Raw genomic sequence first — 25,847 nt, 5'->3', positions numbered from 1 at the left:
TGGACTGAGTTTTCGCACGCCTTGGATGACTATTAAACGCGAGGATTCTGCTACCATTCTCATAACGCTCTCTATGCAACTTTGTTTCATCTGTCTGTGATATAACTGGTTATCCTAGGACCACTTTCTGTCTATCCGAGATTTATTTTCACGAATAAACATTATTGAACATAAATTTCTTTTGTTTAATGTTTCTGTTTATTTCATTAATTCGCACTTCAAGCCAATGCACAAACTATTTGACTGCAGGATCGCAGCTACAGGCTACTATTTGCAGCGAGTTAGCTGTTGGGCATGAAAGATGTGTGCTGCTCGACCGTGCATTATCCTGCTATTCTTTTTAAACGGAGCCGTGCACAGCCGAATTAGCTAAGGTGAGAGAAACATCACGTAAAGTCGCAACTGGTTTGCTCGCATGGAATACTAGTTAGAGAAACTATTACTCAGCATAGTAGCCGTTGGGTAACGTCACACTCTTGAGGCAAAATCACGTTCTTTTCGTGAAACACTGCTGAGTAAACGTAGAGAATTGGTATTTGAAGATGGCAGCAGATCGATTCTACTGCTGACAACGTACACTTCGTGTAAGTACAGGAAGATCAACAAAATTAGGGCTTGAACAGAGGCCTACAGACTGTCGTTTTTCCCACGCTCTATTTGTGAGTGAAACAGGAAGGAAATAAGTCGTGGTGGTACAAGTTACCCTTTGCCATGCACCATACCGTGGCTTGCAGAGTATGTAGATGTACGTTAGTGTCCACTAATAGATGTCCGGGTGCTTTTGATCAGATAGTGTAATTCTCTTTCTCTTGCGTTTAAGAGAAATGAATGCAGCATTTCGAAGTTATTTATTAACATCGTAAACACGAAGAGAAACCGAGAAAAATTAGACATTGCTCCTCTAGTGTGCCTAACATATTACAGCATGTGTCAGTCATATATTTCCTAAGGAATAATAGCTCAGTTTCAATTACCTGACTACTGGGAAATTACTACACTCGTCAGAATTTGCAGCGTAACGCGTGTCTCAAACGACGATATGGCGAAAAGAAACAAATACCACTAGTCTTTCTCAGCCTCACGCGTAATGGACCAACAACATCGTGCAAAAAAGATATCTGAAATCCACCAAAGCTGTTACTAGTGTTTATTTTGCTTTTCAAATTTTATTTTATTTACCATTATGCCATAATAGCACCTTTAGTGGCTTTAGAAGTTTTAGTACTTTCAGATTTAGAAGTGTTTTTTTTTTTAAATACGTACCAACATACATTTACTTAAATGTTCTGATTCCTTAATGTACCGCCTCCATGACTACTGTTGAATCTGCGGTGCAGACTGAGGCTTCTCTAGATATAGTACGTGTTGTAAACCCCATTACATGGGACATAAGAAGCGTCGCTTTTTCAATTTGTCCCACTGATCTCCAGTTTCTCCTGTTGGTGAACGTATTCTGGGTGCGCACGCAAAGGATGCAGATTCTACATCTATACCTACACAGATATCCCGCAAGTCACCGTAGGGTGCGTGGCGGAGGGTACCTCTACCACTACTAGTCATTTTCTTTCCTGTTTCACTCGCAAACAGAGCGAGGGAAAAATGACTGCCTGTATGTATCCGTATGCGCCCTAGTTTCTCGTACCTTATCTTTGTGGTCCTTACACACATTGTATTTTGGTGGCAGTAGAATCGTTCCGCATTCAGCTTCAAATGCCGGTTCTCTAAATTTTCTCAGTAGTGTACTTCGAAAAGAACGTTACCGGCGTACTGGATGCCAGATTGTGCTAATTTGAAGCAGTGCGAAAAATGTCCCCGTGTTATCTAATTTGACGACAAACAGTTGCAATGGACAGGCGCCGGTTGCCATTTATAGCTGGAATGTACAAAACACTGTTTGCCAGCCGCAACTGCATTGTGAAACTTGGGACTAATCAGGGATATCGTCTGCATATTTTGGCACAAGAAACCCATAGCCTCCAGTCGTTTACTTTGCAGACATAATGTATGAATTACAACTGAATGAAGTCGATTCAGAATACTGCTCACATGTCTTGTTTCCAGATGACATTTTAGTCGTTTATGGATTTTTTATCTGAGTTTTCAAAATATCGCCACTCTCTAGTAATGTTACTTTAAATCCGTCTTGATTGCAAATTTTTGTATTATTCATATGACCGTCATATGAATAATATAAAAAAAAAAAAATTTGCAATCAAGACGGATTTAAAGTAACATAAAATCACAGATTGCTGTTATCCCATAAGACATTATGTCTGTTTTTGCAAAAACTCTCTAGTAACCTACCCATTCCACCACGTCATGTTATACTTTAGTAACCTATCAGATTCGCTGCGTCACATTATAGCATATAGAGAGAAACCTCACGTCTATGAATATTTTTTTTTTTACAGATGAAATTTTTGCTAGCGATCGAGCGGACGCCTTGTATTTCAGGCAAACGTCGTCAGCTGTACGTATGGTTCAAGAGCCGAGGTTATGGCGTAAAATGTCTGAGCAGACTCTATCATCACAGTTATTGGAGAGCAGCTGCTATGGGTGGGGACTACATCTGTTGCTGTCGTCGATGTTGAGATCTACACAGACGTAAACACTGGGAGCCGTGCGGGCTCAGCCTTCTATTGATTTCGCCCCTAGTTGACGATCTTCGTCTGGGTAACTTCGTAGGTACACTGATGGCGCCAACGGTGAGGACAAAAACCTCGACGCTGGAAGGTTTTGGGGAGGGAGTGTGTGGTGTGCGGAGCGAGTCGGCTGGGGGCGCTATAAGTTTGGACATCTGGATGGCACACGAGAGAAATGTGCTCAGTGATGGTTCGACAGTGTTGTCAGGACTGCGGAAAAATGTGAACGTTTTATGAAATAGTCAGCCTACGCTCAAACAAGCGTTTAGGATCCGAACCCATACGACACTCTGGGCGAATCTTCTTGGCGACTTAAAGCAGGCAACCCTGAAGCCCGACGAAAGCGCTGCCTTTGACAGCTTAATTAGTCGACTTAGGGAGCTACAGATAGATTTGAGTCTTGTAGCGTTAGATGACCTAACTAGTGTAATCTAGAGGGACAGTGTAGGTGATAACCCTGGCCGTCAGGAGAGTGGACAGGAAACCGAGGGACCAGTAAATGTGATCTTCTCTAATGCTTTCGCTAGGTTACCAAATCTACTACAAGGGATTAACGAGCTTTCTATGGATCAGGTTGTGCAGGTTGAATCTGTGTTGTAGTTAACGGTTCGGTTTGAATTTCATGCTGATGAGTTGTGAATTTCACATGTCATCGTTCTTCAAGTTCCTTATCCGTTAACCCACAGAGTTTTAAGCCAAATTTTCTCTGAAATTACGCAGAGTGAAGGATCCCTTCGTGATCTGAGACAGCGCATTATTCAACTGAAGTTATCACGCCGGATCAGGCATGAGTTGGAACACAAGCATTTTTGGCGCATGCAATACCAGCACGAGATCTTGCCTAAGTACACTGATGAGATCCGACTGCTGTGCTAGCTCTGGGGTTGCAAGTAGTAGAAGGTGTGGTTAAGACCATATTAGAAGGCATGAAGCCTGAGGACCGGTTACGTGTGGCTTTTTATAGAAAACTTACCACCTTCGTGGAATTAGATACCTTGGTTACCGAGGTGGAAGGGTTAAGATTTGTTAATGAGCAACGGGAGGCGGGCGGTCGCCTAGTTACTCCATCTCAGGGGAACCAGCATGAGGCCGCGGGCTTTATGCTCGGTAAGGTTAAACGCCAGATCTGTGCCAGGTGCGGTGATAGTAGACAGTTGGTGCTGTCATGTCACCGGCCGGTGTGGCCGTGTGGTTCTAGGCGCTTCAGTCTGGAACCGCGTGACCGCTACGGTCGCAGGTTCGAATCCTGCCTCGGGCATGGATGTGTTTCATGTCCTTAAGTTAGTTAGGTTTAAGTAGTTCTAAGTTCTAGGGGACTGATGACCACAGATGTTAAGTCCCATAGTGCTCAGAGCCATTTGAACCATTTTTTTGCTGTCATGTCCGGTGAAGCACGGCCCACGTCCGAACATCTCACGCCATAAGGCAGCGGCGGGAAAGGTACCCGTCTCATTGTTAAGAACTGCTCTCACATTAGAGCAGTGCGAAATCTGATGCTGCCTATTGTGTGTGCCAATTGAATAATAGGCATGGATGCTCTCTTTTGGATTCTGGGAGTTCTGTTTCACTACTAGATTATAATTGGTACCTTTAATTTGGGAATTTATGCAGAATACCTCCCCTGCACCCCCCATCTCCGATATATCGTGTGGTTAATCGACATGAGTTACTTCTGCTAAGAGAGTTTCGGGGCAAGATAGGCATATCGAATTTTACGTGGCCTGCCAACGTCGCCGCTGCTAAGAATTTGTCATTTAACTTGACACTGGACTGTGATTTAATTGAGCGTACTGGTCTGGTTCTTGATCATCAAGCTCGCGCCTTTTATTTCAGATTTTGCCCTAATGAAAGGATAGCACTGTGTTCGTGTCGCCGCTCTCAACCGATTAGTAATGTGCAGTCGGGGTCGTCTGAGTTTGAGACTCATTATTTGGAACGTGGCGAAGCTAGGCAACTGTTGAGGGTGTTACCCCAATTTCCTGATGTCGCCCCTAATAAATTAGGCGTCACTAGTATGATCCGATGTAAGATTCGCTTGGATGACGATATTCTTGTTGGTCAGGCGCCTTTTATATTATCCCCACCCAAGATCAAGATTTTACGCAGGCTAATTAATAACATGATCCGGGATGGTGTCATTAGACCTTCGATTTCTCCCTAAGCTTCACCAATTTTTCTTGTTCTTAAAGCACAGAGTGGCTATTATCGGCCTGTCGTCGATTATAGAGTACTCAACCAGAAAGTCGTCTTGGAATCAGTTCCACGAGACCTTCACAATTGCGTCACCAGGTTCGCGGGTGCCCGTTGGTTCTCTGCACTGGTCCTCAATCAAGCCTACCATTAGATATAGTACCACTGACCGAAGATTCCAGACCAGTAACTGCATTTTGTATTGATTGGAGCCTTTGCCGGCCGGTGTGACCGAGCGGTTCTAGGCGCTTCAGTCTGGAACCGCGCGGCCGCTACGGTCGCACGTTCGAATCCTGCCTTGGGCATGGATGTGTGTGATGTCCTTAGGTTATTTAAGTAGTTCTAAGTTCTAGGGGACTGATGACCTCAGCTGTTAAGTCCCGTAGTGCTCAGAGCCATTTGAGCCATTTCATAGGAGCCTTTACGTGTTTAATCGGGTTCCCTTCGGACTCTGTACGGGCACAGGCCCGTTGTCTCGTCTTTTGGGCCATGGTTTGGGAGATCTTAAGCTCAAATCCGTGTATACAAGTAACCATCTTGATGATGTGGTTTACAGTGTCACGTTCGAGGAACATTTGGACCACTTCAAAGAAATTTTATTACATCCTAGGGAGGCCGGGCTTATTGTCAAGCCTTCTAAAATTACCTTGGCTCCCCCTTGTATATCTTGGTTTCGGCTCAAGGAGTCAACACTGATCAGAAGCGGACACGTTCCTTGCGTGACTTCTCCACAACCCCCACCCCCCGCCACCCGTAACTAACAGCAAAAAGGGAGTGGCCAGCTATATTGAAATGGCAAATTTCTTTCGGAAGTTTGTTCCTAATTTCACCCAGTTGGCGGCGGCCTTGAATAACTTGCGCAAGAAAGGTGAGCCCTTCCTTTGGGGGAGTCATCAAACTTCCTCTGAGGCAATTAAAGCCACCTTTAGCAACCCTCCTTTGTTAGTTATCCCGGATTTCGGCAAGCCGTTTTAGTCCAGACCGGTGCATCCAGTTCTGGGGTAGTGGCGGTACTCCTCCAACTACAGTGGCATGCCATCGCCTACACATCGCGCTGCTTACCTCCCGCTGAATTAAAATATTCAGTGTATGAGTGGTATACTTTACCAGTTCTCTTCGCCTTGGAGTAATTTTAATTCTACCTAGAGCATAGGGGAATTTGTGCTCTAGACTGATAATCAGGCGTTGAGTTGGGTATCGGCCCGCCCCAGAAAAAACGGGTAGGATTGCTTGTTAGGCAGTCCGCATTACAGCGTTGCCGGGCGGGGTGGCCGAGCGGTTCTAGGCGCTACAGACTGGAACCGCGCGACCGCTATGGTCGCAGGTTCGAATCCTGCCTCGTGCATGGATGTGTGTGATGTTCTTAGGGTAGTCAGGTTTAAGTAGTTCTAAGTTCTAGGGGACTATGACCTCAGATGTTAAGTCCCATAGTGCTCAGAGCCATTTGAAGCCATTACCGCGTTTCGTTTCAAAGTTCATCGCATCGGGGGTCCACACAACAGGGGGGTGGGAGGGGTGGGGTGTGGGGGGGGGTGGGAGCGGACCGTTATATTTTGGTGGTGGTCGGGTTTTCACCTTATAGCTGGTTAATTCCCAGCCATGGGGTCACTAGTGGCCAATCTGCACAACATATTGCCAAAATCTTTGCTGTCTTTGGACCATTGAGCACCCTGGTAAGTGATAAAGCTCCGGCATTTACATCTATGGACTTCTTGAGATTTGTATCGATCGTGGTGTGAGGCATGGCTGCTTCGATAATATTTCATTCTAGGTTCCAGAAATGCTGGGAACTTTCTGTCGAGTGGTTAAATCTTGTTTTTAATACTGCTCAGCAAGAGATTATCAAAGTCACTCCGGCCTCATTAATCCTGGCCTATCCGATTAAATTTTCCATTAGGAATCTTTGGACTATTGTCGAGTGAGTCACCTTCCAGACCATCCAATATAACTGGGAGAGAGCGTGGCGCAATATATAGGTCGCTCATAGGCGTCAGACGCGTAGATACAATTGTGGGAGGCGCGAGTACAAGGGGAAAGTCAGAGACCGTGTGTTTGTGAGTAGGTTTAACGTCGGAGCCAAGTTTTGAACAACCCTTTCTAATAATCTGGCACACCGTTTTACAGGCCCATGAAAAATGTTTGAGCCCAGAGTCCAGTTAATATCTTGATCCATAATGAATTGACAGGAAAATCTCTAGAGACACATTTTAGTCATATATTAATACGGAGCTGGTATCTGTACAGTTACCACTGGTGATCTTGCAGCTCTTGAAGAATGAAATTACAATGAAATCAGACCTTTAGCTGCTTACAGGCGTTGATAGATATCAAAGGGAATAGTTAAAAAATGTGTGCCCCGTCCGGGACTCGAATCTGGGACCTCCTACTTACAGACGCTCTATCCGACTGAGCCACCGAGGACACAGAGAATAGTGCGACTGCAGGGAGCATACAGGTCCGCCCCTGGTAGCTGAGTGGTCAGCGCGACGGAATGTCATCCCTAACGGCCTGGATTCGATTCCCGGCTGGGTCGGAGATTTTCTCCGCTCAGGGACTGGGTGTTGTGTTGTCCTTATCATCATCCTTTCATCCCCACCGACACGCAAGTCGTCGAAATGGCGTCAACCCGAAAGACTTGCGCCAGGCAAACGGTCTACCCGACGGGAGGCCCTAGCCACACGGCATTTCCATTTCAACGCCCGTAAGCAGCTAAAGGTCTTATTTCATTGTAATTTCATTCTTCGAGAGCTGCAAGATCACGAGTGGTATCTGTACAGACACCAGCTTCTTGCAGATAAGGCTTACCGGCCAATGATCTTCTTCAGTGCGGATGCTCACAGATTTGCCCGAACTCTTATGGGAATCGGTAGATTGACTGCCGCGAGTTATGAGTATGGTGGGCAGGGGCACTATTTTCGCACTATTTTCTGTCGGGGCACGCATTTTTCAACTGTCGTCGTTGATATTTATCAACGCCTGTAAGCAGCTAAAGGTCTGATTTCATTGTAATATCACATTTTAGTCAGGTTAAGGAGGGTAGCTAGCCCCATCTTTACCTTCTGGCCTTGGTGCCAAACTGCAGCGGGGCGGAGGATGAGCCATGTGGGCTCAGCCTTCTATGAATTTCGCCCCTCGTTGACGATCTTTGTCCGGATAACTTTGAAGGAAAACTGGTGGAGCAGTCAGTGGGCACAAAAGCAGCTAAGCTGGAAGGTTTTGGGGAATGAATCTGTGGTGTGGAGAGCGAGTTGGCCGGGGGCGCGAGAGGTTTGGAGTTCTGGATGGTACACGAGAGAACGAATTGACTTCTGTGAAGGCGCTGAGCATGGTTTTGAGTGCCCGTTATCGCCTGCCCTGCGAACTGGTTTCCGTGAGTGGGCATGATATTTTGGAAAACACACCAGCGACTTGGAGTTTATTTGGCCAGTTCGATGCTAGTGAAGGTGGCCCAGTCTCTTGCAGGCTTAAGGATTGGAAGGATGGTGGCCATCCTGGCCAAGTTAAGCAACTTCTGTGTATGTCCTTACCTCTCGCTCTTCACTCCCTCTCCCGCTGGGGTTTATGGACCCAACACTCAAAAATAATAGAAGTTGTTAAACGTCATTTGTTTAAAATCTGATGAGTGAATTATGGCTAACTCTAGCTGCTTATTCAGTGAGCGCTAATTATTTTTTAATTCTCTATTTTGCTGTCTGCTAAATGACCATGGGTTCAAAATTAATGGTAGCTGTTTATAGGTCTTTTCCTTAAAATATGATCAGTGAATTTTGGCTAAACGTAGCTGCTTAATCAGTGTCTGTTAATTGTATTTAAAATTCTGCATTTTTCTGTCTACTAAATTACAGTGGGTTCTTAATTAATAGCATCTGTTAAAAATCTGTTTGTACTGTGTTTTATCCGGAATAAAGAGAAAATTTGTTCCTTGCCAGCAGCTAGCTGACGGTAAGTCATTTATATTATTCTATGGCTTTAACAATGACACTAATGTCATAGACATGAAGAATAAAATTAAAATCATCTGAAATATTTAATGATTTTTATTGATAAGTGGATCTAAAGGGGCAGATCTGAATGTGCAGACACCTAGCAAAGGTTGATTTTACTGGTGGACTTCAAAATTTTCGCCGTCACCTTGTGGGAAGCATTATAAGACGGAGTGCGATACCCACGTAGTACTATATAGCGAAATATACACGCAGTCGCCGGCCAGAGTGGCCGAGCGGTTCTAGGCGCTGCAGTCTGGAACCGCGCGAGCGCTACGGTCGCAGGTTCGAATCTTGCCTTGGGCATGGATGTGTGTGATGTCCTTAGGTTAGTTAGGTTTAAGTAGTTCTAAGTTCTAGGGGACTGATGACCGCAGAAGTTAAGTCCCATAGTGCTCAGAGCCATTTGAACCATTCTCAGTCCTCATAATTGTCGAATCTCTGTATGGAGTGAAAATATGTTGCTGTGTTCTTTTATAGCTCTCGATTTCTTTGTGTTTGTCAATGTGGCTATCAGTCTATTATTTCTGGCGTCTGAAATTTTTCATTGTTTTATAATAAATACTTATTTTCCGACTGAAAATGATGAGTGTAAATTACACTGGTGAGTCAAAACATTGTGACCACCTCCTTAACAGCGTGTTTGTCTGGCTTTGGAACGAAATACATAACTGATTCTGCGTATCGGAGATCCGACAGTTTGTGGGTAGGTTTGTGAATGTATGTACCATTAGGTCATGTAATTCGCGTAAATAACGGGCCACTGATTTGCGTACGCGGTGATGGCGCCCGGTAGCGACCCACATAGGTTCCATAAGAAAGCAGCAAACGAATTTGGTCGTCTGCTGCATTCCTCAAACCACTGTAGCAGGGTTCTGGCTCTGATATATGGACAATTATACTGCTGAACGTTGTCAGGGAAGACATAAAGCTTGAATGGATGCAGCTGGTTTGCAGCTGTCAGCATGTCTTCGATTACTACCACAGGTCCCCTGCAAGTGCAGGAGAATGTCTCCCATAGCATAATACTGCTCCCACTAGCCGGAGTCCGTGGCGGGCTGCACGTTCACTTCGATGACGGCGTTTGTGGAGACGACCAGCGACCTAATGTAGCAAAAATGTAATTCACCCGAAGACACGTTTTCACTGATCGACGGTCGAATCCCGATGATCCCCCACCCACTCCAATCGTAATTGACGATGTTGTCGGGTCAGTATGTGAACAGGTTGGGGTGTTGTGCTGCGAAGCTCCATGTTCAACAATGTACGATGAACGGTGTGTTCCGAAACACTTGTTCTCTTTCGGCAGGGATACCATAGATCACCATCTGTCCTACTTTACAGGGCAGACAAGTCTCCGAAGCCGACGTTCTGTGCAGAGTTTTGGATGTCCAACCATTTAGCGCTTAGTGGTAGTTTCACCGTCTTCCTAACCCTTTCCGTTTATGCTCACAGCAGTAGCACGTGAACATTCGACCATCTTCGCCGTTTTCGAGATACTCGTTCACACGCTGTGCGCAATAATAATCTATCCTTTGTCAACGTCGAATATCTCAACGGATTTCCCCATTTGCAGCCCATATCGTCGCTAGGGTGATCCCTCGTCCGTGTCTGCTCCGCTTATATACTTCTGTTACGCGTCACGTGCCCGCAACACCACCAATAGGCTATGGTCGTAATGTTTTGACTTAACAGTGTACATCAGTATGTGAAATGATTCATCCTACGCCCAACCGGCATTGCAAATATATCACAATAAAGTTTTTGAAACCTGAAAATCTACATTTTAAAGTTTTTCAGGATCGCACAGATTTAAATTCTTTTGTGGGAAATTATTCTATAGATATATTATTTAAAACTTACCTCCCGTGGTTTAAAAAATTCTTTTTCCACTTTCGGTAAACTGAGATAATATTTCTTATTTTGCAACATAGTCTCGTCTGCGGGACTGAAGAGCAGATAGGTAGCAACTGCCTCGCATGCTTTCCTCATATCACCAACTAGAAACAAGATCAAACATTAAAATTCACTCTTAAGAAAGGAGATAAAACTACCTATAAAATACGTAATTAGAGAAATTATGAACTGATACATGGGAAACTCATAACTTCTTACTCTGTACAGAAGTGTCGTTCCTTTTAACGTTTGTATATTTTCATTTTTAACTGTACGTGAAATTTATGTTCTTAAAGTGGTTCAGAGTATTGTGTTGTTAACAGAGAAATCTGCTCTTGTTAAGCAGCAAATTTACAAAATTATAACGAAACACATTTTTGCAACATTTCTAATAAAACTTAAAATCTCATGCATAAATATAGAGTGCCGGCCGCAGAGACCGAGCGGTTCTAGGTGCTACAGTCTGGAGCCGCGCGACCGCTACGGTCGCAGGTTCAAAACCCGCCTCGGGCATGGATGTGTGTGATGTCCTTAGATAAGTTAGGTTTATATAGTTCCAAGTTCTAGGGGACTGATGACCTCAGAAGTTAAGTCCCATAGTGCTCAGAGCCATTTGAAGCCATAAATATAGAGGACAAAATCAGCCATATTGAAGCAAATAGATTATAGGCGGGTGCATTATCATGATGCAGATGCCAATTTTTGCTGTCCAGTACTTATCACTGTCTCATTATCAAGTTCTTGTATTGTGATACGATGTTCGCGTAAGAACCACGAATATGTTGTTATTGTGGTCATCAGTCCACATACTGGTTTGAAGCAGATCTCCGTGCTATTCTATCCTGTGCAAGGTTGTTCATCTCCCAGTACCTACTGCAACCTACATCCTTCTGAACCTGCTTAGTGTTTTCATCTCTTGGTCTCCCTCTACGATTTTTACCCTCCACGCTGCCCTCCAATACTAAATTGGTGATCCCTTGATGCCTCAGAATACGTCCTACCAAGCGATCCTTTCTTCTAGTCAAGTTGTGCCACAAATGTCTCTTTTCCCCAATTCTATTCAGTACCTCCTCATTAGTTGTGTGATCTACCCATCTAATCATCAGCATTCTTCTGTAGCACCACATTTCGAAAGCTTCTATTCTCTTCTTGTCTAAACTATTTATCGTCCACGTTTCACTTTCATACATGGCTACACTCCATACAAATACTTTCAGAAATGACTTCCTGATACTTGCATCTGTACTCGATGTTAATAAATTTCTCTTCTTCAGAAACGCTTTCCTTGCCATTGCGAGTCTACATTTTATATCCTCTCTGCTTCGACCATCATCAGTTATTTTGATCCCCAAATAGCAAAACTCGTTTACTATTTTAATCGTCTCATTTCCTAATCTAATTAACTCAGCATCACCCGATTTAATTCGTCTACATTCCATTATCCATGAATATAGGAATAGGGATATTAGGGCTCGTGCGGAGGCACACGGACGGACGTTGCCCTCGCTCTGTTTGCGAGTGGAACAGGAAAGGCAATGACTAGTAGTGGTGCAGGATATCCTCAGACATGCACCATACGGTGGCGTGCGGAGTATGTACGTGGTGGTGGTGGTTAGTGTTTAACGTCCCGTCGACAACGAGGTCATTAGAGACGGAGCGCAAGCTCTGGTTAGGGAAGGATTGGGAAGGAAATCGGCCGTGCCCTTTCAAAGGAACCATCTCGGCATTCGCCTGAAACGATTTAGGGAAATCACGGAAAACCTAAATCAGGATGACCGGAGACGGGATTGAACCGTCGTCCTCCCGAATGCGAGTCCAGTGTGCTAACCACTGCAGAGTATGTACGTAGATGTAGATGTAGATGATGTAGATGTAGATCTATATCTAGACGTGGACAGTGTCATGTTGGATTGTTGTGGGTTCGACTGAACGCGGTTCGCTGTCCACTGATGTGTGGCCATTTTTGCCGGCCTGTGTGGCCGAGCGGTTCCAGGCGCTACAGTCTGGAACCGCGCGACCGCTACGGTCGTAGGTTCGAATCCTGCCTCGGGCATGGATGTGTGTGATGTCCTTAGGTTAGTTAGGTTTAAGTAGTTCTAAGTTCTAGGGGACTGATGACCTCAGCAGTTAAGTCCCATAGTACTCAGAGCCATTTGAACCATTTTTTGTGGCCAGTTTTATCCGTGAGTTGCTCATGGCATCGTCCCCGAAGGGCTGTTGAGTCTTGCGAATGGTTTCCTCTTGGATATTGTAAGTAGGCTGTTTATGTTTTCTCTATGCAAGTAGGCTGTTTACGTTTTCTTATTGGCAACGTTACGTAGCGCTCAATATGAAAATCACTGGCTGTGCTGTGTGCAGTCTGTGTCTAGTTTGCATTGTTGTCTGCCATTGTAGTGTTGGGCAGCGGCAGCTGGATGTGAACAGCGCGTAGCGTTGCGCAGTTGGAGGTGAGCCGCCAGCAGTGGTGGATGTTGGGAGAGAGATGGCGGAGTTTTGAAATTTGTCATGAACTGCTATATTTATATATGATGATATCAAGGTAAATACATTGTTTGTTCTCTATTAATATCTTTCATTTGCTAACTATCCCTATCAGTAGTTAGTGCCTTCCATAGTTTGAATCTTTTATTTAGCTGGCAGTAGTGGCGCTCGCTGTATTGCAGTAGCTTGAGCAGCGAAGATTTTTGTGAGGTAAGTGATTTGTGAAAGGTATAGTTTAATGTTAGTCAGGGCCATTCTTTTGTAGGGATTTCTGAAAGTCAGATTGCGTTGCGCTAAAAATATTGTGTGTCAGGTTAAGCACAGTCCTGTATAAATTGTTCAAAGTGGGAAGTTTCATATGGCGACCCTTAGCCGAGGATACCTCACTGGAATCTTCTGATTTTTTTCTTGTAGTTTGTGTAATTGGTGTAGCTATTGTTTATTGATAGCGCGTAATCATAGAGAGAATTTCCTTTGTAGTTGTAGTTTTTCATTGTTGTACAGTAAAACAGTTGTGGCATGTATGTAGATTTGCACCAAGTATTTCGCAGCTGCGCTGGCAATTAAGTAGACATTATTTCCATTGCTATGTTATTTTATTTTGCTCTTCAAATTGTGCTTTTCTGTGTTATCGTGTGAAATATTGTGACAATTATGGCGTGTGAAAAACGTAATACTAGGCTCCAAAGTAAACTGAGAAATGACAGTGAAGACGAAGACAGTGTGTTAGCGCCGCAGAGTAATGAATTAACTAATGTTCAAAGTAGTAATTTGGTAATTGCGCATAGGGAAATGGAGCGGGCGGCAAACAATGGTGTAGACAGTGAAACAGGTAGTGAACAGGGAAGCGTTATCGATCGATTGGTCGGCAACAGCTCGCCTCAGGAATCGGGAATGACAGAACACAATATTGCAAATACTGCAGACTCAGGTTTGGGTTCTCACCGTTTTCTCAAATGAGTCAAGACACATTTTCCGCTTCTCAAAATGTGAATGTTGCCGTTGCAACTTCACTGCCGAAAAGCACTGAGGAACATGTTTCAGACACCAGTGCATTGTTATTACAATTAATGCAACAAATTGGACAAAAGCTTGAAAAGTTAGACACAATGGAACAACACCAGAGACAAACACAGCAACAGTTAGACACAGTGGAACAAAATCTCAAAAGTTAGACACAATGGAACAACACCAGAGACAAACACAGCAACAGCTTTAAAGTTAGACTCATTGGAACAAACTCTTGAACAAACGCGTGAAGATTTAACTACTGAGTTACATAACAGTGAATCGAAATGTCAAAAAGTCTGTAATGACGTAAAAACTCAAATTTGTGCGCATTTTCAACCTATTTTTTCGCGGCATGAAAATGCATTACAGAATCACGAAGCAGCCATAAAAGAACTGCAAATTATTGTTCATGAAAATCATGAGACCTTGCAAGCTAAATTTGACTCAGTTGCATCTACCGATTCGGTTACGCAACTTGCAAAAACTCAGGAAAACTTTAAGGACACAGTAGATACTCTGAAACTTGGTTCAGAAAAACACACTGAGGAAATAAGTACACTATCGGAGAAAGTAGCCGAACTTTTGGATCAGTTCACTAACTTATCTACGAAGGTAGATGATAATCTGATTGACGCAAGACCGGTAGTCTTTAATGACACAGAAGAGTACGAACAAATTAGGAAATTCAAACAAAATCAGAATCAAATTAATACACAACACCAAAGAGAAATCCGGGAAGTACAAGATCAGCTGACACAGGTAATACAAGAATTACGTATTTCAGAGGACACTCGCGCTCCAACACGGGAAGAGGGACTTAGAAATACGGAAAAGCCGCAAAATAATAACACAGGGCATTTCGGAAGTTATGAAAGAAATTGGCAATGTGCACCGAATTTTGAGATGGAACGGCCGACACGACCTAACAATGACCGATATGCGACTCGCCGACATGATGATTTTGACTATAAGCTGTTCATTACTACACGTAAATTCAAAACATTTAAGAATTCTGGCAACGACATTCATCCACAAGCATGGCTCCATCAATTCTCTTATTGTTTTCCTCCCAACTGGTCATTGGAACACAGATTAGAATTTATGTGTGGCTACTTAGAGAATGAACCAGCTGTAAGAATGCGATCGGTCATTCATGATTGCCACAGTGAAGGAGAATTTTACCATGCCTTCCTCTCAGCATATTGGTCTCAAGCCACACAAGACCGAGTAAAACATGGTATCATAATGATGAAACATTTCGAACAATCTGAATTCTCCAGTCTTGTGAAATATTTTGAAGACATGTTGCACAAGAATCAATACCTGTCAAACCCATACAGCCCCTCAGAACTCATCCGCATTTGCTTAATCAAATTACCTGAACATTTACGACATATTATTTTGGCAGGACGTTGCAAAGACGACATTGAAGCTTTTCAGGGACTGTTACAAGAACTGGAAAGTGACACTGACAATCGCGGAACGCAGGAGCACAACAATTACAGATCACATCAGTCGCAATTCCGCGATGAAAGAAATAATAACTGGACGCGACAAGGCTATTCTCACAACACAAATCGTGACCGAAACAGACACCACCCGTATTACAACCGTTGGCAGAGTAGTAATAACTACAGGGAAAGATCACCTCTCTGTGGTAATGACTGTCACAGAGACAATAAGATAAACAGACAATATGGGAACCAAAATAAATACTATCAAGGGAGACAGAATAACTTCAGACGCAACAGTTCAGTGCGCAGGTACGATTCAGGGAGAAATTCTCCACCACATGACCGACAAGAAAGAAACTACAGGAACTACCGACATGACGACAGACGATATAATCATAACGACAGACGTCAATTTCATCAGAACTGGCGGGATTCTAACACGGCTGGGCCCTCTCGGCAAGGCGAATTTGTAGAAGTTAGGTCTCCAAATCCCAATAACGATGCTCGCCAACAAAGAGACAATAGGCAATGACTCACACCGCTGGCAGCCACAAAACGTTCTTATGACACTAACGACGCAGCTGCCGTAGCTAGTAATTACGTAAAAATGGAAGACATTAGGGACATCTTACTCCAGGAACACGACATAAAACATAACAATATTGCATATCCTGTGATTCAAATTACAGTAAATGATGTAAAATTTACGGCAGTACTTGACTCTGGCAGTCCCATTTCAGTAATTAGTGAAACAGCCTTTAGCAAATGCAACAAATCGAACGATTGTCCCACACTTCCGTTACGTGAGATTAAATTACAAGGTGCAATCTTTGGAAAAAGTGTAAATGTACGCCAACAAACCAACTTAGAATTCTATTGTCAACGCCACAGCTTCTCTATGAGCTTTCTCAGTGTTCCATTATTGTCGACGGAAATTATATTGGGAGTAGACTTTTTGAATGAATACAAAGCAATCTTAAACTTTCACGATGCTGAAATAGGTTTAGAGAAAGAAGGTAAGTCAATAGCTTTGAAATTTGAAGATTGGCTCTCAAACCATGACGAGGAAATTAATCGGCTTTACCTTCTGTTAGACAACATTTCGGACTTTTCTACGGAACTAGACACTAACAATCACTCTGCAAGTACTGACAAGGATGATATCGACGGCGCATTTGACACTAATAAGTTAATTCAGAATAAAATTCAAACAATTGAGAATTGTAATGACACTGATAGGCAGGACCTTTTTGAGATTTTACAAGCACATTCCACAGTTTTTACTCATAAAACAGGAACAATCAAGGGATTTCAATACCAATTTCGTGTTCGTGAGCATACTAAATTTTGTGTTAGACCATATGTAATTCCAGCACATTATAGGGACCGTGTTAGAACAGAAATACAATCTATGCTCAACGAGGGCATTATTGAGCCTGCAGTAAGCTCATACAACAATCCATTACATGTTGTTGAGAAGAAAAATGGATCGATCAGGCTTGTCTTAGATTCGAGACAAATCAATACGATCATTATTCCTGAAACAGACAGGCCGCAAACGTTGGAAGAACTTCTTCAAAATTTTAATGGTGTAAAAGTGTTGTCTTCCATTGATCGCAGATCCAGCTTTTATCAGATCGAACTTCATCCAGAATGTAGAAAATACACAGCTTTCCTTTGTTTCGGCGTTTGTTATCAGTTTCGGAAACTTCCCTTTGGTTTGAACATTTCTTCAGCAGCATTCATTCGCGGGCTAAATTCCATATTACCTGAGTTCATAAAACGTCACATCACCTTATATGTGGACGATATTCTAATAGCAGAAGCTTCATGGGAACTACATAATCGCATCCTCAACAGTTTGTTACGTATTTATGCAGAATCTGGAATTACAGTTAACTTGGAAAAGTCTGAATTCGGTAGGTCAAAGGTGAGGTTTTTGGGACATATTATTTCTTCTGAAGGCATTCAGCCGGATCCTGAAAAATTAGAAGCAATCAGAGCCATTCCAGTTCCATCCACAAAAAGACAAGTCCGCAGTTTTCTAGGTCTCGTAAATTTTTACCGTCGTTTTCTGAATATGCAAATTCTTGCTACACCAAAACTTTGTTCTCTCACTGGAAAAAATACTATTTGGAACTGGGACGAACAAGCACAGTTGGAATTCAATTCTTTGAAAGAAGCGTTACTTCACGCGCCAATCTTAGCTCATCCAGATCTGTCACAAGATTTCTGCCTTAGCATGGATTCTTCTAAAGTCGGTCTTGGTGCCCATTTATTTCAAGAAGCCATAGAAAATGACACTACCATTCAGAAAACCATTGCTTTTGCTAGCCGAGTGCTAACAAAATCTGAAAAAAATTATTCCGTTACTGAATTAGAAGCTTTAGCTATCGTTTGGGCATTTAACAAATTCAGTTTCTTTGTTTCTGGTAAGCACGTAAAAGTGTACAGTGATCATCGTGCATTACAATTTCTTATGTTTTCAAAATTAAATCATGACAGGTTAAAACGTTGGGCATTGTTTCTGCAAGAATTCCGCTTCACAATAGTCTACATTCCCGGTAAGGAGAATATTGTTGCGGACGCACTGTCACGCGCACCGGCTGGGCTTGAGAAAAGTACCACAGAAGGCAACCTCGAGAAAAATTTCAGTATTCTTTACATTCAGAAAGTCGCCTTTGAAAACTTCATCACCACATCTTTAAAGGACATTGCTCATGAACAAGATAAAGATCCGATTTGGAAAGACATCAAGAGCAAATGGCATGAAACGACACACACTCAGATTCGGCATTATTATCTGGTTAGAAACAACATACTGTTCAAACGCTGCACTGTTGATGACAAGCTATGGGTGCTTTGCATTCCAGACGATTTTGTTAATAAGCTCATTTGGTACATTCATTTCAGCTACGCACATTTTGGCCCACGAAAATGTTATCATATTCTTCGAACGACTTGTTATTTTAACAATATGGAAAAGCGAATTCGAAGAGTCTTGTCTATTTGTAAACTTTGTCAAAAGGCGAAACCATCTACTTCTCCCATCGTGCTCCGCTGTTTCCTATCATTCCTTCTAAATTAAAAGAATTTGCTGCTGTTGATCTCTTGGGACCGCTTGTCAGAACATCTAATGGATTTTCGTACGTTCTAGTCGCTGTTGAACTTACTTCAAAATTTGTTTCTTTCACTCCGTTACGTAAAGCCACTGGACGATCTGTATCCAACGCCTTTGTTAAAAATTTCTTACGTGAAGTTGGCCACGTTGCTAAAGTCATTTCACATAACGGACCGCAATTTAGATCTGCTGTTTGGTCACGCACGCTTCGGAATCATAAAATCAAACCTGTTTTTATTTCATTGTACTCACCACATTGCAACCCGTCTGAACGGATTATGAAAGAAATCAATAAGCTTTGCAGACTTTATTGTCACAGAAAGCATCAGCATTGGGACAGATATTTACACTTATTTCAAAACGTGCTGAATGAAATGCCTCACGACTCCACTGCTTTACCACCTACTCTTGTACTGAAGAATGAAGAACCACCGAACAGAATCAGAGAGCTTGTACCTTTCCCGAATACACATAAGCTTCGACAGAAAGACATAATTGATTTGGCTCTTAAAAATATAAAATCTGCAGCAGACAAAAGGAGAAAACTACACGGTAAAGCAAATGCAAAGAAGTTGTATATTGGTCAGAAAGTTCTCATTAAAGCTCATTCATTGTCACATAAGAAGAAACACTTGAGTCACAAATTCTTTCTAGTTTACAATGGACCTTACAGAATCCGACGTATACCACATGATAATTGCGTTGAAGTTGAAACTCTGTGTACTAGGAAGAGTAAAGGTTTACACCACATTTCACATGTAAAACCGTTTATTGAAAGATAATCTGCTTTTTAACTTAGTCTTTGTCATAAAATTTTTCGCTTCACATTACTAATATGCTTTGTCAGACTTAGAATCTGTTAACATACAACAATGTTTGAAGTTAAATATCCAATCAAGAACCAAGAGAACTTATTTAAACAGAAATGACGAATGCATTGTTATAGTGAACAGACGTCACAGTGTTATTGTGTGTGTACATTCTTGCTTGTTTGTTGCACGATTACGTAACGACTATAAGGCTCACATACTTAGAACATTTACCAGTACTGCTAATGAGATTTTAATGCAACATTTTGGTTTATTTGAAAATACATTCTGAATTTAAAGTGCTTTCTGAGAGATACCAGATGACACAGAGGTTAGTTTATGTGACAGCTACACGATTTTTATCACGACGCTACTAATGAGTGACAATTTAGAATGTTGCTTTTGCGGTGTATCTGTTTTATATCTGCACAGTTTTCTGAATTCTTCTGGAAAGAAAAACATGTTTTAGTAGTAACTTTTGTGGTATAGCAACAATGAGACAGCCTTTTTCGTGGCACAACAATACGTTACTGTACAGTACTTTCTTCATCACGCCAATAAGCATAATAACTACGATATCTATACGCAAAGCATTTCACTTTTGTTTATCATGAGGTAAGTACATTGACTTCTGCAGAACTTAGCTTTCGGAGGACGATAACTACGACACTTCCACAGAGATTATGTTACAAGACGCACAGTTTAGCGCTACAGTACACGTATTTGAGTGATCAATTTTATACTTAAAACATTTATTTTTAAAGATTTTTGAATTACAAAGAAAGTTTTCCGTGATATATTTCATTCCATTGGTGTAATCTGTAACACCCGAGGGTATAATTACATTAATCCTCAGGGGGGTACACGCTTACTTTGTGTACCATGTGTGTGGCAACCACAAGGAACCCTAGCTAATATGGTATTTGCTTATACAACTTTACACATCGGTACCATATTTCTCTAACACACAAATTACACAGCTATCTGATCATGTAACTGATAGAGACAAACATTTATTTTACTATATCAGTGACAGATGTTTACGTAATTACACAGCTGGATAACTTCACACTTATGAAACTGTATTTTGTCTGTACTTTGTAAACTGTTCATATTTTTTTGGAATCATTGTGATACTATGAGAGCTTTGAATGATGTATTTGGTATGAGATCATGATTTTTAAAGTACGTTTGAGGCAGCTGACACTTTTGACATGAGCAGAGAATTTTTTTTAGGCTTAGAAATTATTGGAGGAAGTTACGACGATTTTGAGATTTGACTGAAGTGTTATGTTGTTATTATTACGACGACGATGTGTATTATGTTGTTGAGGAATGTTTATTATGCTACGTATTTCTCATGATGAAATATTGAAGAAGTGTCGACGAATATGTATATGTATAATGAGGTAAGGAATAATGAGTAGTGTTTACGGACTCTGATTTATGAAAAGGATGTTGGAAACCAAGAAACGTAGTTTAAGAGTTATGAAATGTGTGTGTATATGCGTGAATGTATTACAATGCAGACGAAAATTTTTTTGGACACTGTTATATCAATAGCATTTTGTTTCTACACATTTGTAACGCAAATTCTTGACCTGTGAAATATTTTTATGTGAGACTGTCACTGTAGCGGAAACTGCTGTCGTTAATATCTCCGTAAGAAAGTTAAGTGACCACCTGCACGTAATGCATCGTGGACACCCAGCTGTGTCACACGCCTGGAAAGAAGTCATTAGTGAGTGCCTTTCGGAGGCATAGGGACAAAAAAAGAGGCCATTATCCTCGCCACTGACATTCCTTTAGAGAAAGCATCGCATATACGACACGCTCATTACTTGGAAAGATACATCTGCACACCTGATTATGACAAGCGTCTTTCTACGAGAGTTGAGAGAATTTCTACTAGCTTATGAAATGTCACATGACTATTGAATGATATTTTTATGCTTTGGTTTGCATAATTGCTTATTTCATTTGATACCTGTTTTCCAGCTGTGTTACACCATTAGTTTTATAAAATAAACTTAGATACATTTGCTAATGTGAACACTTTCTGTCAACAGATCTATTAAATGATAATTTTGTAATCCACATTCTTTAAAAAAAGGAGCACTTGGAAAGGAAAGAACAATAAGAAGGAACTAGTAACAGTAACTGCATACATAATATTCTTTTCAAGTACATGGTAATATTTCTTTTACAATAAGTTGTTGTGGTGCACCACTTTAATTTACATAGACATTAAGATGTGAATCTACACTTCCCTTATCTGCATTGTTGTTTTTACTGTAATATCTTTTCTGCTTGAGCTTTGTCAGGTATAGATATAAGTTTTATATTTTTTATATTTGCTGCTGCTGTTTGCCAGGCATAGTTCTACTGAATTTTAAATTGTGTTACTCTGTTAAGCTAGTTTTCCTACTGACTTATTTTTCTTGTTACTGCACATTGGCTCATATTAGTTGTAATGTTGCATTGCTTGGTAATTTATATTTACTGTAGCTTGCTTTGCAATTTTCCATTTTTTGTGCATTGCTGTTTGTGTTAATTTGTTATGTGCTGCTGCATTGCCTCGTCCCTTAGTTTAGCATCTGAGCTCAGTAGATTTAAGTTAGCTTAAGAGGAGTAGACTATATAAGAAACTAACTATTATAAATTTATAAGAAATGCATTGAGAAGCTATCAGAAAATGGTCTGGCAAAATAAAAAGGATACTGTACAGTGGAGAAAAACTATTATTGACAGAGGAAGTGAACAGAATACAGAAAGCAGAGAGAAAAACTATTTTTGACAGAGGATGTGAACAAAATACAGAAGGCAGGCTTAGATAGGACTTTTGGGAATAATGATGAATGAAGGGAGATCTCCAAGAAGCAAAGAAAGTTTTGTTTGCAAAATACTGCAATGAAACAAACCCTGTCCTTTCCTATTGGCGTTATCCCACTATGTGTTTGTGTACCCTTGTGTATTTGTTTTCTTCCTGTCTCTGTGTAGTTTCATAGAATTTTTTCTTCTTTTAATATTAAGCTACATTCACTATGATGAGGAATACTGTTATCCTCAAATACAATTGGCATTAATAATGTGTTATTTACTTTGTAAAGATGTTTAGACATTATTTATTCTGTTTTGTGTTAATGCTTATGTGTGAAGTTGATGTTTCGAAAGTTATTCTGATCTTTTATGTATGTATTCATGTCATAATTCCACTGATGTATATGTTTATTTCTATTCTTTTGTAAAGCCTGTGTTAGTACAAATGTTATCTGTATTGTTATGTTCTTTAATGATGTATTTTGTACCTTTGTAATTGTATTTTCATGTTGTAAATTTATAATTGTACAGACACCAGTTCTTCAAATTAAGTTACATTTCACTGCACACGTTTCTGTTGGTCATAGTATATGGACAATATGTGTGAAGTAGGGACTGTTAGTGTTTGCACGTGTGTTAATAATTCAGCAAGGGACTGGATAACAGCATTGCTGGTTCTAAGGACAATTCCAAAAACTTTGTGAGTGCACAAGTGGTGGTTTATGGACTTGCTATATTCTCTGCAAGACTCTTCGATGGTGATTGTGCACCTGCACAGTCGCAACAGATGGCTGCTGGCCATTTCTACAAGGACTACAGTGGGTCTACACCTTTGCTGACTCACCAGTACCATTATTTCTACAAGGCCTGCAGTGGGTCTGCACCTCTGGTGGCCCACCAATACCACAATTTCTACCAGGACTGCAGTGGGTCTGCTCTGTGATGACCTACCTACCAATACTCTTCAAAACTTCGATTGACTCTGCTGTGGGTTTGGGTTGTGGCCCATTACCTGCATGCATGTCAAGAGTCAGCACTGTCTTTCCGTTGGAAGGACAACACTACTTCTTCAAGACTGCATGGAAATCCACTACTTCTGTGTGCATTTTTTTTTACTGCTCAGACTTTGAGAAAAACTCTGCATTTTTACTGTAATGAACGATCAGGACTGTCTTTATGGACTGTGAGAAAATTTGAGCTTTTGACCAACATTGTATCAATAAGTGTGTGCATTTGATTTCTTTGTTATTGTAATTATGAAAAATTTTTTCAAATCATTATTGGCCACTGCCCAAAAAAAATTTGTAAAATTTTTTGTAGGGAGCATGGGGGCTACGTAAGTAGGCTGTTTATGTTTTCTCTATGTAAGTAGGCTGTTTATGTTTTCTTATTGGCAACGTTACGTAGCGCTCAATATGAAAATCACTGGCTGTGCTGTGTGCAGTCTGTGTCTAGTTTGCATTGTTGTCTGCCATTGTAGTGTTGGGCAGCGGCAGCTGGATGTGAACAGCGCGTAGCGTTGCGCAGTTGGAGGTGAGCCGCCAGCAGTGGTGGATGTTGGGAGAGAGATGGCGGAGTTTTGAAATTTGTCATGAACTGCTATATTTATATATGATGATATCAAGGTAAATACATTGTTTGTTCTCTATTAATATCTTTCATTTGCTAACTATCCCTATCAGTAGTTAGTGCCTTCCATAGTTTGAATCTTTTATTTAGCTGGCAGTAGTGGCGCTCGCTGTATTGCAGTAGCTTGAGCAGCGAAGATTTTTGTGAGGTAAGCGATTTGTGAAAGGTATAGTTTAATGTTAGTCAGGGCCATTCTTTTGTAGGGATTTCTGAAAGTCAGATTGCGTTGTGCTAAAAATATTGTGTGTCAGATTAAGCACAGTCCTGTATAATTGTTCAAAGGGGAAGTTTCAATATCACTCCACAATTTGTTTCATCGTTTTACAACTTACTGGAAAAGGAAGAGCGCTCGCCACACGTCCTCACATGTAGAACGATTGCCAGCGACTGCCACTTTCTGCTGGCGGGATAAAATTCACGATTGCACATGAATGTTCCCCAGCGTACCTCCATTGAAGTAAGTCTCCCACGCTTCGTTGAGTTATGAGGGAAAGAATACAGTTCAGTGCGTTTTGAACACATCTCGTATTTCATTTTCAATGTGTTTTAGTATCTTAAAATAGTTTCCCTAATAACCTAACCACAAATAATATGTACAATGTATGTAGTGCACCATAAATGGATTAAATCTGTTAATAAAGAGAGCGATAACTTCATATAACATCTAAAAATAGTAACGATCTTGTTGTAGCTGCAGGTAATAAAAGTTAGTACAATAAAGAAAGAGAACTTAATAAAAATCCAGAAGTTGGGTTCCTGGGTCAGAATAAAAAAAAAAATCGGGCAATAAGATTGAATCTATGAGCAATATAGTCAAATGGCAGTTGCGGAAAAACTGAAAGTGAAGATCAAATTAAATATAGGATATGCGATGGCTGTTCTCAGACAGTGTCTTAACAACCGTAAGTAACCCACCGATAACCGAGCGCATTTTTCCGTAAATATTATACGAAGCCGCTTTAAACTCTTTTATACGACCAGTGACAAAGAGGAGTCAATAATGACCCAGTAGAAAACATATCGTACATGTTTCTTCATCGTGACTGTTACAAGTTACAATCATATAGTCTCTACTGTAGACACAGAAAAGGGCAGTTTCTATTCAGTGGTAGTATAATGGAAAACTGAAATTTCTCTAAAACAGAGACCGCTTACAGGGGATCTCCATCAAGTTGGATTCACTAGGTTACAAAGAACATAAATAATATCACAAACTTTCTGCAAAGTCTACACTTACAAAAACGTGAAGAAAGACATATAACATCTCGAGATGGATGACCTACACAGATAAAGAAGGTTTTCAGTGTACATGTAAAATGAAACTAATAATCATTCCTACAGAGCCATAACTTTCAGGAATAGGAAATAATGAAATGAACATCCACATAAAACGGTGTAGGGCAACCTTTCGCATCCAGACAGTCTGAGTAGGATTACTATGTATGCTAGATTTCAGGTATACCTGACGATGGGGCTGAGACTCCGTAACCGTGGTAGTGTATAGCGACTTCTGTCATACAAGACTTCGATCAATATGGAATTTTACAACTTTGGTGAACTTGTTTGCCATGAACTTGTTGCAGAACAGTTGTCAATGTTCCAAAAATAAAAATTTATGCTATTTAGTATATATGATCTGCACCATTTTTCGTCATCTACGTCTGCATCATGGGTGACATCATCACTCTTATCAGTGACGTCATCGCTCTTACTGGGGATATTACCCTTATCAGTAGTAAGCCACTCCCCTCCTACCTCCCCTCCCCTCTTATTATCTGCAGCCAGTCACAGTAGAGTATTAAAACGGAACA

The 25,847-nt window shown here is 41.3% G+C and overlaps 1 protein-coding gene across 1 annotated transcript in view; it reads right to left on the bottom strand.

Moving 5' to 3' along the window:
- LOC124555200 (prolyl 3-hydroxylase 1-like) overlaps window positions 1–25,847 on the bottom strand; it is a 460,841-nt gene that overhangs the window by 99,146 nt on the left and 335,848 nt on the right. The window contains exon 5 of the mRNA XM_047129045.1: window positions 10,679–10,815. Coding sequence (XP_046985001.1) covers window positions 10,679–10,815 — 137 coding nt within the window. The remainder of the gene's footprint in view (window positions 1–10,678; window positions 10,816–25,847) is intronic.

The sequence above is a fragment of the Schistocerca americana genome, chromosome X (assembly GCF_021461395.2).
Source record: "Schistocerca americana isolate TAMUIC-IGC-003095 chromosome X, iqSchAmer2.1, whole genome shotgun sequence".
In the NCBI taxonomy this organism is placed as follows: Eukaryota; Metazoa; Arthropoda; class Insecta; order Orthoptera; family Acrididae; genus Schistocerca; species Schistocerca americana.
The sequence above is the reverse complement of the archived record's forward strand: the minus strand, read 5'-3'. Positions and strand labels throughout refer to the sequence as shown.